This window comes from Sinocyclocheilus rhinocerous, unplaced genomic scaffold (assembly GCF_001515625.1).
Source record: "Sinocyclocheilus rhinocerous isolate Xijiao unplaced genomic scaffold, SAMN03320098_v1.1 scaffold57, whole genome shotgun sequence".
Classification (NCBI taxonomy): Eukaryota; Metazoa; Chordata; class Actinopteri; order Cypriniformes; family Cyprinidae; genus Sinocyclocheilus; species Sinocyclocheilus rhinocerous.
The window spans coordinates 1,957,893-1,973,433 of NW_015652130.1; the positions used below are offsets into that span (position 1 = coordinate 1,957,893).

The 15,541-nt window shown below is 35.8% G+C and overlaps 1 protein-coding gene across 1 annotated transcript in view; it reads right to left on the reverse strand.

Moving 5' to 3' along the window:
• The window catches only part of LOC107713530 (receptor-type tyrosine-protein phosphatase gamma-like), an 88,112-nt gene extending 72,852 nt beyond the window's left edge, over positions 1-15,260 (reverse strand). Inside the window, exon 1 of the mRNA XM_016519064.1 lies at positions 14,663-15,260. Within this exon, the coding sequence (XP_016374550.1) occupies positions 14,663-14,750 (88 nt within the window). The 5' untranslated portion in view covers positions 14,751-15,260. The remainder of the gene's footprint in view (positions 1-14,662) is intronic.
• Positions 15,261-15,541: the final 281 nt, after the last annotated feature.

The following is a 15,541-nucleotide window of genomic DNA, read 5'->3' on the forward strand; positions in this document are numbered from 1 at the left end:
GCTCTGAGATGTCCAGTGAAGTCTACTCACTGTTATAGTGTCTCTACTGCAAGCAGCAGGGTCGTCATAGAGCAGTGTAGCTTTCACATGCTTACTAATCAGTCATGATTATCCATGATTATATTCAATCATCTGCAGTTGTGTTAATAGGTTCGGGTAAAGCAGCAAATTTGAATGTCCATCAGCGTGTAGTGGAGCTTTATTTAACCAAATGGCTCAGCATTAGCACAGGGAGAGGTCTGCAGAGCCGACCGGATTTTTAGGATCTAACAATATCCCGTTCTCGACGTCCATTCAGAACAGCATATCTGCGCTTTATTCTTATTGACCACCGGTACAGCTTGTGCTCAAGAATGTTATGCACGCGCTGCACGCATGCTTTTACCGTCACGCGTTTTATTTGCGTGGTCTGTGCGCAGCATGTGCATAACGATGCTCAGAGCAGGCTGTACCTGTGGTAAATATACGGCCCTCAGACAGAACAGGCAGGTTGTCGATGAGTGACGGAGCAGAATAAGGATGGAGCAAAGTGTGGATGCGCTGTCCTTGAAGGATGTTCAACTCGGTTTTGTTTATATTTTGCTTAGCCTATAATTTTAAATTAAAGATGTCGTATTTATTTATTTTTCTCTGCGACACTTTTCCTACTGTGTTAACAGAAAAATGTCAAACGAATTTAGTATTTTGACAAGACGAATAAAAATAGCTAATAGGCTATTTTTGTACAACCTACATTTTTATTTTCTTTCTCTCTGCGACACTTTTTCCCTATTGTGTTGTCAATGTTTAACGAATTGTATCCTGACAAGACGAATAAGAATAAGAAATACAATTTTTGTACAACATTTTTATTTTCTCTGACACTTTTTTCCTACTGTGTTGCATAAAATATTAAACGAATTTTGTGTCTTAAGATAATTCATATAAATTCAAGTCAAAGTCTATAAATTCAAGACTCTTGACAAGACGAATAAAATAACATAGGCCTACAATTTTGTGCAGACTACACTTTTATTTGTCAGCCTATTTCTCTTTCTTTCAGTAGAGGAAATTTAAATGTGAGATTCTGGAAACGAGATCTAAATTTAGCGGGAACGGTCGGGTCGGGAAGAAAATTATTCTAAGCGGACAGCGGGTGAACAAAGAGTGAATATATAGCGGGAGTGGGTGGGTGCGGAATAGAACCTTGCGGGAGCGGGACTAAAAAAACAGTCCCGCGCAGACCTCTACCTCGAATCCCCCTTCAATGCAAGTTTTTTTTGTTTGCCAAGCAAAAATCTGAAAAATAACAGAACACTTATTTTCTACAAGATGCATAATCTGAGAAATTAGCAGTGTCTGTGTCACAAAGAGTGTAATGTACGCCATTTAAAATATTGGGTTCAGTACGATTTTTTCATGTCTCTTATGCTACTGCATTTATTTGACAAAAAATACAGTAAAAATAGTTATACTGTGAAATATTTTTACAATTTAAAATAACTGGTTTCTGTTTAAATACATTTTAAAATGTAATTTATTCCTGTGATGCAAAGCTGAATTTTCAGCAGCCAATTCTCCAGTCTTCAGTGTCTCATGATCCTTTAGAAATCAGTTTAATATGCTAATTTGCTGCTCAAGAAACATTTCAGTATTATCAATGTTGACTATTGGGCTGCTTACTATTTTATTAAATTTTTGATACATTTGTCAGGGTTTTGTGATGCATAGAATATTCAAAAGAATATGATTTTTTTGAAATAGAAATCTTTTGTACCATTATAAATGTCTTTACTGTTCCTTCTGATAATTTTAATGTATCCTTACTGAATAAAAAGTATTAATTATTTTAAAAACACTGAACCCACATTTTGAACAGTAGCGTATATTTTGAATAGTAGGGTGTATAATAGTGTACTAATAAAAAAGTAAAAATAATGGTGAACCACTAATACTCTACTGACGAACCTGACAGGGCATACAGAATTTATCTGTGAAACAAAATATCCTCATTATAGAGGACAAAATCAATTAAAATAATAATCAAATCTAATACTGCAGTTAGTTTTGGTAATTTGTGCCACAAACCACATATAAATATAACAATATAAAGCTACTGTTACCATGCTCACATAAGCTTCTCAGCGGACTTCTCAGCATAATACATAAACAACCCATACTCCCACTAGGCGTGCTGAAAATAGGCCGTCACACTTTAACATGAGAACTCAGAGGTTTAATTAAGCAGAAACACCCACTATGGCCCTTTTTTAACAAATAAACATGGTTAAAGTAAAGACAGGCTAAAATGCTGATGCTGTCGTGACACGGTTCTCATCAACCATAATGTTTAGCGATGGCTAAGTGATAATTCATGTCAAGAATTTTTTCATCAGGCTGCGCGTTTTGAATAGCTGCTATAATAACTACAACAAAGCATGCAACCTTCACAACACCCAAATGGAAACAAACTGTTCACATGAATTAGCATCAAACACAGAGACGTATGGGTTTGTTTATCATTGCTGATCAAATTCTGTTTTGCACACACTTGTATAATACAAAAATTTGTTGTGTCATTTGTTCATAAGTTTATAATTACAAAGCGGGCTCTATAATTGATGTGTTTTAAAGGAATAGTTATGCTGATAATTTACTCACCCTCAGGCCATCTAAGATGAGTTTGTTTCTTCATCGGAACAGATTTGGATCTTATGAAGTGAAAAGTTGTGTGTTTGCAAGAAACAAATACATCATTAAAACATTTGTCATTTTTGGCCAAAATACCAGTCAATAATGCATAATAACGCTTCCTCCAGTGAAAAAGTCCATCCCTGTTGTCCTCTCACATCTCACATCAAAATTCGCCAACATAACAGAACTGTTTTGAATGGTTTTTGCTAGTAAACAGTGCTAGATCTGTGCATATTTCTATCCTGATTCAGATAATGACTTTTTCACTGGAGAAAGCAATATTATGGATAGAAGACTTGTATTTTAGCTGAAAGCAATGGTTTAAAGATAAAAACGACACAGCTTTTCACTTCACAAAATGTTAACTGATGGACTGGAGTCATATGGATTACTTGTAGATTATTGTGATGGTTTTTAACAGCTGTTTAAACTCTGACGGCACCCATTCACTCATCTATTTAGTGATGTAATGCAAATTTCTCTTCCAAAGAAGAACCAAACTCATCTACATCTTGGATGGCCTGAAAGCAAGTACATTTTTAGCAAATGTAATTTTTTTGGGTGAACTATTCCTTTGAAACACATCAATTTGTAATGGACTTTCAGTACAAACAATCATGTGCTTTCAGGTGCAATCAATTTAAAGAGGCTTTAAAAGGGTGAAAAAGGAAAAATGAATGCACTAATGAAAGCATGACAAAAAATATTACGCTCTAAACAACATATGCATGCACGGATGGATAGGTAAAGAGTAAATAAACAAGAGTGGGCCGAGTTTCAGGGTCCAGGCACGTCCTAATTCAACACGCAGGTCACAGCAGGTGAGTCTATCATCTGCACTACTAACAATACCTCTCTTTGTCGACCTTTACTGAAAGCTCTAAATCCGTGGCACAAACATCCTTAAATGGCACAACGGACATTTACACTGTGTTCCAAAGCAAGTCCTCAAAGGGCAAACATGGCACGCACAGACCTAGAAGCGGAAAAGGTCAGGAAAGCATAATGGATGCACGGCTCCTCCCTCCTACCTAAAGCACCTGACGTGCATGGAGCTATAAATGCTAGCGATAAACCTCCGTCGGTGGTTTGGTTAGTGCAGACAATCCTTTGATAAACGATTCGGCATGTGAGTGATTTTTCTTTGTGTCCACAAAGAAATATAATCTACTTTCGTTACAGAGGCTTTTCAAAGGAAGAATCGAGAGCCGGCCATGAAGCTCTCTTGAGTTATATTTAACTGGGCCTCTGCCTCCCGCTCCGGCTTCATAATCTATTTTTGCGGTTAGTGTTTACATTTGCCTGTTGACCCAGTGGAGATCGTCTAAAAAAAGATGCCAGGTTAAAGAGCTGACCCGAGATTATGTCTCATTGTGTGTGAAACCAGCTTACAAACTGTGAAATCCAAAGATCCTAAAATGGAACTCTAAAATGGAAAGATCCTAATTATTAAACTGTGATTGAAAGCTTTGTATGGCAATAGTGGAGTGTATAAGTTGCATCAACGACATCTACAAAGTGCATATTTCTTATAATTAGACTACTCTGTTCCTATCACCAGACACTGTCATCATTAAACAAAAGAACAACAAAAACTAGGTTTTAGAAGAGAAAGTAACAGTAAAGTGGTGCTTGCACATGCAAAACTTCACCACAGTGTCTGACAACTTTTTACTCTATTTGCTAAGCAATTGCTAAGATGTTCCGAATGGTTTCTAGGGTGTTGCTAGGTGTTCAGACTGATTGCTAGATGTTGGCTTATTGCTTCTAAATCAAAAGAGTCCACTCCAAATTATATTGTGGTTTCTAGATATGGCTAAAGACCCTCTGTCTATGTGGGTTTGGGCTGCATTTTTGTCTGCCAGACAAAAAAAAAATTAAAAAATCAGTAAACATTTAAAAGAGTGAAAAACAGTGAAAACATCTTAGAGAAGAATATAATAAATATGCAAAGTCAATGCAAATACAGAGTTCTGAGAGGTTTCTATGGCATTGATAAGGTTGCTGCTAGGCAGTTTCCGAAATTCTCTGACTGATTACCAAAGTTCTAAGCAAAAATAAAATAAATGAACATATTATACAGTATGCAAAGCCATTGGTAAGGGAGTCTCTGCTCTGTGGTTTCAAGAAAGTTAGTGGTTTATAGGCTATTATGACTGGTTGCTAGGTTGTTGCTAAGGTGTTGCTAGGTGGTTGCTAGACAGTTTATAATCACCCCAATTCAAAAGAGCTCAAATCTATGTCAATGGGTTTTTTTTTTTTGCCAGCAGTTTTGTAAAAATTAAAGAAAGTGGAAGACATACTGAAAACATTAGTGAAAAATATATGTAAGTCTATAGGAGTGTTTTACTTGTTTGTTTGTCAGCCAGATGAAAAACTTAAATCGGATCACTTATGAATAAAAGAATAGCACATCTGTTCTAAAAAAAACTAACAAACAAACAAATGTGATTTGAGTTGCCAAGTAGCAACATAAAAAGTGAAGAGGGGGAATGGCTTCCTCTGCCTCAGCATTTACAGAGATGGCCTATTGTAACTTAATCACTAACATCTCACATGTAAGTACTAAACATTTATCCTCATTCATTCAATCAATGAGGATAAATCAATGCCCAAAAGGAAGAAAATATCCTATCTATAGTATTAAAGCAAAAGGCAGGGACAAGGTGGACCCGCACCATGAGTCCGGAGTCAAAGCAAGCCAGCCCACATTGTGTTTGCAAACCACTAACATCCTGGCTTTATCCTGTATTTATGGAACAAGTGATGGCCTATTGTCTCATTGTTTAGTAAGAAGACTGACCTATTTTAAACAGCAATACAATACGACTTCCTGCATGGAAAAGCCAACGGTTAAACAGACACCGCAGACCAAAAGAGCTCCATTTTATAGAGTCCTCCATTGGGTTCCGCTGGAGTATTACGTGATCATTCATGAATAAAATGAAAATGGCAACGTAGAGTGCATAATGTAAAATTCCATTGAGGCTATTAAGAGCAGAGAATGCTTTAACATCTACCCGGTGTGAGAGATAATTACAGTGTAATTAAGATCCCTATAGACGGTGTCTCTTAGACCAGTAGCCATCACTAAAGCTGCCAAGCTAACACTAAGGACTTACCAGTCTATCAAAAGCTTGGGCAAATCCATTAGCTGGATTAATCAGATGTTATAGGTTTGAGGAAAGGGCAAACACATTTTCGTTATTAATTATCAAGCAATTGGATGAGAGTGTAACAACCTTTAGAAGGACAATCATAAATCACAGAACCATAAAAGGTCTGAAAATCTACTGATCCTGGTTTTTAATCTAAACTAACTGTATTCGGAGTTCAAAAGATTACTTTAAAACATCTAAGATATTCACAAGAAAAACATACTTCCATGTACAAATTTAAATGATTTTTCTTACTAAAAAAGCAACACTTTAGACCCTTATCATTCAAAAAAGAAAATTCTGTCATTTACTCACCCTCAAGTTGTTCCAAACCTGTATGAATTTCTTTCTTCGGCTAAACACTAAAGAAGATATTTTGAAGAAGGAGGGTACCCAAACAGTTTCAATTTTATTTTTTCCATACTGTGGAAGAAGTCAGTGGGCACCAACAACTGTTTGGGTATCCACATTTCTCAAAATATCTTGTTTTATGAAAAAAATCTGAGTAAATGGTGACAGTTTTTTTTTTTTTTGGGTGAACTATTCCTTCAATAAAGTACACTGCAGGTCTCTCTATCGCCGCCTGTGGTTGAAACATAAAATTTGAAGTTCTTTACAGAGATGATATAAAACATGCAAGGACAAAATGACATAAACCTGAAAATTTTCCACAAAATAGAGTTTGAGTGGTCAAAATATAAATCGTTGGTTTACTGTAGTAAAACAGGGTTTTACTATTTTACTACACTGATTTAATGTACTTGCTCAATGGAATTTTGGGTTCATTTTTACCCAGGAAATCTTCTGTAGTTCACATTTAACAATTCAAATTAAATTTGATGTTCTTGTCTAATTATACAATATTAAAATGATCAAAACAATGATTTAGTGGTTAGCGTACATGTCTGACACCTTGAGCTATGGTGTTCAGGTGGGAACAAGGAGTTTTTGGCTTGTGACGTCGGAGCCTGCGCTGTTATCTCCGCCTACTGGAAACTTTTTCAGGCTTCTGATTGGCCAACATGGCTTTACGGTTGAGATTATATCGCCACCTGTTGGTTTGGCATGCTCTTGACAGTGCTTCATAGCATGCGTTTGTGTTTTCATGTGGACGGAGATTTTTTTTAAAAATGGAAGAAGGAAACACTCCGTTTATAAAAATACCCGTGTACGTGTGGACATGGCCTAAATCAAAATTAAAGGCTACCCAACAAGCTGCTCTTAAATCGCATGATGTGCCTGATCTAAATAATCACTAACTATAAAAAAACAAAGGGTGGCCTGCAAAACTATGTTAGATTAGTAGTTTTAAGAAGACAATGACATGTTCTAAACTATAATTTTATATACAGTGGGTACGGAAAGTATTCAGACCCCCTTAAATTTTTCACTCTTTGTTATATTGCAGCCATTTGCTAAAATCATTTAAGTTAATTTTTTTTCCTCATTAATGTACACACAGCACCCCATATTGACAGAAAAACACAGAATTGTTGACATCTTTGCAGATTTATTAAAAAAGAAAAACTGAAAAATGCTCAGTATTTAGTAGAAGCACCCATTTGATCTAATACAGCCATGAGTCTTTGGGAAAGATGCAACAAGTTTTTCACACATGGATTTGGGGATCCTCTGCCATTCCTCCTTGCAGATCCTCTCCAGTTCTATCAGGTTGGATGGTAAACGTTGGTGGACAGCCATTTTTAGGTCTCTCCAGAGATGCTCAATTGGGTTTAAGTCAGGGCTCTGGCTGGGCCATTCAAGAACAGTCACAGAGTTGTTGAGAAGCCACTCCTTCGTTATTTTAGCTGTGTGCTTAAAAGGGTGGCCTGCAAAACTATGTTAGATTAGTAGTTTTAAAATTACAATGACATGTTCTAAACTATAATTTTATATATATACACACACACAGTATATTAGGGATACACTGAATGTTCAGCAACCGAAATTGTTTGGCCGAAAATAGCAAAAATAAGAATAAGGCAATAGACTGAATAAATCATAAAAGTTAAGTGAAAGTGAAGTTACATGTGGCCAAGTATGGTGACCCATACTTGATAATAATATGATATGAATATGATGATAATAATAATTACAACAGCTATATTAATAAATTTATTGTAGCCTAACATTCACACATAGTGTTTAAATCTGTAATAGATTTGTATCTGTGGGATCTGAAATATTTTTCTAATGTTTTAAAAGGATTCTCTTCTGCTCAGTAAGGCTGCATTTATTTGTACAGTAAAAAAATACATGCCTGATTCAAGAAGGGGGTCTCAAAAATTTCCCCCCAAATTTTTTTTTACTAAATTATTCATTTGAAGTTAAATTGTGCTTTGTTTGTATAATGTCTGCTAGAATGTTAAAAAATGTTCAATGTTAAGTAAATATTTTAAAATTGTTTTGTAATTGACACAAAAAAACGTGTTCAGGTTCGGCCAAGAATTTTCTAAATAAATAAATTATATATATATACACTTGGAGCAAAGTGTGTGTGTGTGTGTGTGTGTGTTTGTGCACATGTCCATCTACCTCAGCAGCACTATCTGTAATACATCTGAGAGAAGGAAATTACCACTTCTCTGAGCATTTTCAATGGAGTTGCAACAAGTTGAGGGGTGCGATAACTCTCGTACTTCTATATCTCAACAGTATTAAGGTCAGGAAAGAGAGTGAGTGAGAAGAAAAAAGAAGGACAAAGTGACTGTGTGAGAGAAATCAAGAAAAATATCCACTCCAAGGCTTCAGAAGCTGTCAGGCTATTAAGGGCACAAATCAATCATTATATTAAGATAATATAACCTCTCTCTTAAAATAACGTATAATTAGCAAAATCATTTGTGAGAGGCTACATGAACTGACATCCAATTACTGCCATCAGATTGTTATCTCTGGATATTTCAGGGCTTATCAAACATAGCTATTAACTCATAGCCGCATATCATTTTAATATGTCTGCACAGAACTGAATATACATGTAATTAGATTCTATACAAGTATCATGCACATAAAAGATACACTGGAGACCGCCTTCCAGCTAAGCAGCTCGCTCATGTGCTACAGTATCATCAAAGGCGCCTGTGAACCAGCAGAACCAAACAGTCTTAAGCCTTTTTAACGTGGTTCACAGTGTCATTGGTGTGGGTGATTGGACAGTCGGCTTGGAATCGATATGAGGATGCGGCAGGTCAAGGCCCTTCATCAACCACACAGGAGATCCAAAGCGCAGCATGTGGCAATTGGAAACATATGATAAAAGACTCATAGAGAGCTTGTGGCTAAAGAATCTCTGACCCGATCCCTGGCCTCAAGTTGTGTGCTGCTGCACCTCAATAAAAATGTAAATACCTCATCTGATCTGGGCGACTACTCACTCAGCTGCTAAAGAAGGTAAGAAACAGTCTCAAATAGGGAGCAGGTTACACAACTGCTCATTTCCTCTTCTTTTAAAGCACTAATTAAAATATAATTTGCAATATTGCTGTGGATAATAGAATAGAGAAGATACTTCATGACAAAATTCAGGACATCTTCAAAACCGAAATACTGCAATCATTATTAAGTCGTGTCTTCAAGACTACACTGGTTTATGCGCTGGAAGATTCAGATTTTTAGAAAATGAGGCTGAAGAACTCGCCGCCATGATACTAAGGTGCTTTTTTAAGTGTTGCTATGCCATTGCTAAGGTGTCCTGGGTGGTTGCTAGGTGGCCACTTATTAGTAGAACTAAAAAGAGCTACTTGCAAGTCTCTATGATATTCTGGTGGTCACTAGAGTTCCTCTTTCAGTGCAAGTTGAAGGGATTTTATGATCCAGCAGGTGAAAATCGTCTAATAGCTTATAAATGTGATCACACATAATTAGCACTTCAACTACCTACAAATTGGAGTATCTTTCAATGGTGCAGAACAAGTTGTGTTCATATTTTTAAAACCTACAGTAAATATGTCAATAAGACTATATTCTAATATTTTTCAAATGTACAATATATTTAAAAAAATCACACAAATAAGTATGGATGCACAAAACCGTACTGTTCAAAAGTTTGGGTTCGGTAAGATTTTATTTATGTTTTTGAAAGTCTCTTATTCTCACCATAGCTGTAATTTTTTTTTTTTCAATCTTTGCTGTCACTTTTGAACAATTTAATGCATCCTTGCTGAATAGAAGTATTAATTTCTGAAATAGAAGTATAAATATTTTCTGAAAAATAAATTAATAAAATAACAATAAATATTTTTTTAATTAAATCAATTAATTAGAGTTGCTTTTGATTACTATAATTTAATGAAACCATTCAAATGGAATCCAGAAAATTAAAGGAAAACACAGAATTTGGTTAAAAAAACTGAATTGGAGAAAAAAATGATACATATTTCATAGGGCCTTAATTTATTTTCTTTGCTAAAATTCTAATAAATTGCAGTTGAATTGTGTAAGTTTAATGATTTCAATTAATTACACATGCTTGTGATTAATAACATTTAGTTTAACCATTAAAAATTAAAATGGAAAAAATGGAATCCAGAAAAATTTAAATGGAAAAAACTGAGTCAAAAGTTTTTGTTTGCATAATATATGTGTGTGTACTGTGTATATTTATTATGTATATATAAATACACACACATGCATGTATATATTTCAGAAAAATATGTTATGTTGTTTATACATTAAATATATTTATTTATAATATAAATTATATGAATATAAATATAGACATGTAATACATGTAAATATTTTCAAAATATATACTGTATGTGTATTTATTTATATATACATAATAAATATACACAGACCACACACGCATATTATGCAAACAAAAACTTTTATTTTGTATGCGATTAATCGCGATTAATCGTTTGACAGCACTGAGAAACGGCCCTGTGCAGAATCATACCATATCCCTCATCTTGAGGCATCTCGTCAAATCATCACTGCTTTATACTTGAAATACAAACAGTTGGGGCGAAATGCCAGCGTTTTATTTGCCTAACAAGCCATATCTGAGTCTAAAATGCGTGTTTCAACAGGAGTGATCTTCCAAGGAGCTAAAACTTTAAACCACTCTATTAAATCACTTGCCCACAGTCAAACTCCAATCCCGTTTAAAAAAGACTGTAAAATGCACGCTAAAGCGAGCCAGTGACATATGTAAAAGTCACACCCATCTGTGGATATGAAATATGGATCTGGATCACTGCTTCCCATTATTTTTAATGCTTCCTGCGAATTGATTTTTTTTACTCTCTGCTTTCAATTAAATGCTTTACAGGCTCTTTGTATGCAGGTCATGATTTTGGTGATGGGTGGATAAGAATGGCAGAGGAGTAGAGGGCTTCTTTTCTGATTTTCTTGTGCCGACTGCCTTTCAATCACACAGGAAAGGACTCCTCATTAGGGGAGAGCGAGAGTGAGGCAACAGAGACTGTAGGGCAAGGTAGAGCATTAAAAATCCAGTGTCTTTTGACAAGAGGCCCTTGATGGATACTGCTGTCAAACAGAAGCTTCCTGTGGTGTCGGCCAGAGGAGATGATAGACGCTCCCCACAGGGTTGGGGAGATCTTTGACCTTCTTTTGCAAGCACGAAAGAACACACAAATTAAAAGTTTAAACTATGCATTTGATATAAGTTTAAAGACATCTACAAACGCACAGGAGCAGGTAGTAGCTCGAGGGTGCGCGTTAAATTTTACACAAAACCTGCTCGGATGTGAACTGGGGGCTTGTGATTGACTGTGGACATGTCCAGTAATACTGTGAAATATTATTATCTTTTAAAATAATTGTTTTCTATTTTAATATAATTTGAAATGTAATTTATTCCTGTGATGCAAAGTTGAATTTTCAGGATCATTACTCCAGCCTTCAGTGCCACGTGATGCTTCAGAAATCATTTTAATATGCTGATCTGCTGCTTAAATATGATTGGAGATCTATTATTAATAGTGGTTATTATTATCAATGTTGAAAAAAAATTTGTGGAAAGCATGATACATTTTTTCAAGATTTCTTGATGAATAGAAAGCTTTAAAAAGCATTTATTTGAAATAAACTGAAATATAAATGTTTTGTAAAATTATAAATGTATTTACAGTCACTTTTGATCAATTGAATGCATGCTTTATCTTACATAACCCAAACTTTTGAATGGTAGTGTATCACAAATATTAAGCAGCAAAAAATTTTTTCATCATTAATAGTGATGAAAAAATGTTTCTTGAGCAGCAAATCAGCATATTAAAATGATTTCTGAAGGATCACGTGACACTGAAACTTGGAGTAATGGCTGCTGAAAATTCAGCTTTGCATCACAGGAATAAATTACATTTTAAAATATACTAAAATAGAAAACAGTTATTTGAAATTATAATAATATTTCACAATATTACTGAATTATTTATCAAATAAATACAGCCTTGGCGAGCATAAGAGACATCTTTAAAAACAAAACAAAACAAAAAAAAATTATAATTATTTCAATCGTTTGACCAGGAGTTTATGTTTTAATCTGCCATTTATCTTTGGTCTCCACAATGTAAGCAAAATCAGAGCCACACAAACAATATATAATTCAAATGGAATTCCGAAACAAAAATAAGTATAATCGGATGTCCCAGCCCTTCCTGAACCAAATAACGAAGTGCCCTTTCATTTCTGAGAAGCTCGGGGGAAGACAACGGGGAACAGTCTTGGGTCAGAAAGTTTTATCATCGAACACCGATGCCCAGTGGCCAGCCTGGCTTCAATAACAATAAAACATCTGTTCTGATTTTGATGTCAAATGTAAGCTCTCCCCATAAACCATTACGCAAGCTGATGTAACAGGCTGTTACCATTAGAAGTTATCTAAACTTGCAGTTTAACCATTGCCCTGCATACAGACCATCTCAGCTCACTGTCAGCTATATGATACTGCTAATAGAAATACAGGGACGAGATCTGTGACAGTGTACAAAAGCACAGTCAAATAAAAGCTAATGAGGGCTGGGACAGGAAAAGGAAACACTGAGTTGTGATGTCCGCCATGTTCCGTTCATCTGCTCAGGCTATTATCTATGAGTAATACAGGGCCCGACACATTTCCAAGCTTATATTTCTATTAATTTCAGTGCCGCCTCGGCAGTGGCGAAAAGGTCTGGTTTGTTCAATTTGTTATCATGTTCCACATTTCCAGCCAGACTTATTGCTTGGATTTTTTTAACCATGCTCATTAAGCTCACATGATGTCAAGTGTCCATGAGCCACAGTCTAAAAGGGAAATTTGGCATATGTGAAGCTTAAAGAGAACTGCTATATCTTGGCTGTAGCCTAATTGCTGACATGATTCATAATGATTCTGTACAATGGTAATGTGATGATAATGATAATGCACAACAATTAAAATCATATTCTCAAATCACAAGACCAGACGTAGTTAGGAATGAGAATATAAGAACATATTATTAGGCACCAAATGTGATACTGGTCAACCACTAATAAGAACATTCAACAGTCCCCTTTAATGTCTCTGGTGGGTACGGCCCTAGTTAGGAAAACCCATGGTAATTAAACAAGATTTACACTAAATATGTCAGTTATGTTTGATCAAAGGGTCCATAAGACGGTTTAGCTGGTCTTCCCATCTGGTCAAGATGCTCTTTTGGCTGGTATTTTTCAGATGGTCAAGCTGGCAGCTAAATCCCAGCTTGGCCAGGTTGGGAGACCAGCTTAAACCATGTAAGACCAGCAAACCAACTTATGCTGGTTTAAGCTGCTTTTTTTCCATCACTCTTAAAAATATCCAACCAATGGAAATTAAGAACTTAAGGGAAACAAATCAACTGAATTAAATTTAAGGCAGCAATTAAACTGAAGTCAAATCTAAGTGGTACCAAATTTCAAATCACACACTCTAAAAAATGCTGGGTTAAAAAGGGACAAACCCAGCTATTGGGTTGTTTTGACCCAGCGGTTGGGCTGTTTTGAACCCAACTGCTGGGTCAAAACAACCCAATAGCTGGGTTTGTCCCTTTTTAACCCAGCATTTTTTAGAGTGCAGAAATTACCGTGACAGATCAAATGGATGGAAGATAAAGATGCTTTTGTAATGATGAAAACCTTTTACAGTACATCTGCTCACAAGCTGGATGAACATCTTAAAAAATTAAGCCTGTTTTTCTACTATTTAGATTAATTTCATATGCACAAATGATAAGAGAAGCATTTCTGAATGTGAATCTTGCAGCCTGATACAAGGAAGCCATATATTAAAAAGTACAAATTTAATTAAATTCAATTAAAAAATATATAAATAATAGAATAAGTGTTTTTTATTTATGAAGCCCGTTTAACATTTACATTTGTACTGTACAAAACAATTATAAGTAAATACAATAAAAATTAAATAATAAATTGTTATATAAAATAAAAAAATAATACAAATGACATAAAAAATGCATTAAACAATAATAAATACAAATCTACAAGTTTCTGGATACCCTCCACATAGCCTGGATGACAATCACCTTGGGAACAATCAAGTCCGTGAGACCATCCGAGCTCTGCTTTTAGCCTTTACTTCTCTCACAGAGCAGAGGACTGCGAAACTGACCTTCATGAATCATATGCACGTTTTTAAATTCTGAATAATAGCATCTACAGTTAAGATCATTTTGCTTTGCAAGGCACATATTTGCCTTTAACATCCACGATCACTCTTAACGCCTTGTGATCTGTGATGCTGATCGACACGAACGCACCTGCTCATTCAACACAACAACTTTTTGCAGAGAAATATCCCACAATCACTGTTCATATCCTAAAATATTAAGCACAGAGGCCTGCCTTACCAGGATGACAGATGATGGGTTGGAGGAGAAGGGCTGATAAAGTCAAACACAACATCCCCACACGACACGATCCTCGCAGTCTCCACATGTCCAAATGCGCAATTAGAGCAACACGGAATGGCGGATCAAATTGAGCGTCAATGAAAGAAACACGCTAACTTGACTAACCAAAAGAATTACAAGTGATCGAGGCGATTTTAATGACCGGCGACAAATCTTGTGCCGCTTTCGTGGGACATTTCGGACAGCCCACAATCCGCGCACACTTCTGCTCTCTGTGGCGTCCTTTACATTCTCTTTACATTCTCAAGTTAATCCCAACCGGACACACTTTTGAGACTCTCGCGCTCGTTCAGTTCCTCTTCTGTACGGAGGCTCTCTCTCTCGCGCATCTACAAAGTCAGTCGCTTCGATCACATTCGGCGCGGTCCGCTTCTCTATCCAGGAAGTTGTGCATATGACCGTTTCGTGTTTTGCCAGAGGAATTAGTTGAGAAATCAAAGCCCTGCCCTCTCTGGATCCTAGCGCCGAAGGCTGTGGTTCTACAAGCCTGCCGAAGAAAGACGAAGATTGGCTACTGGACAACTGAGGCACAAGACTGTTCTCATAGCGTGTCTTACTAAAACAGTTAGTTCCGCTCCTGAAATCTGATTGGTCAAAGCGGCGTTCTAAACATGCATATTAAGTATTTAAAAATACATATATTATATACATACATATTATAAAACATACATATAATCCTTATATGTAATCCATATTATTCATATTTTAAAAACGTTTTGTCGAATGGAATAACCCTTAAAAACGTCTTAATAAACATCTTGAAAATCTTAATTCAAAATTCATGATATTTTTATATTAATGTAATTAATGAATCTT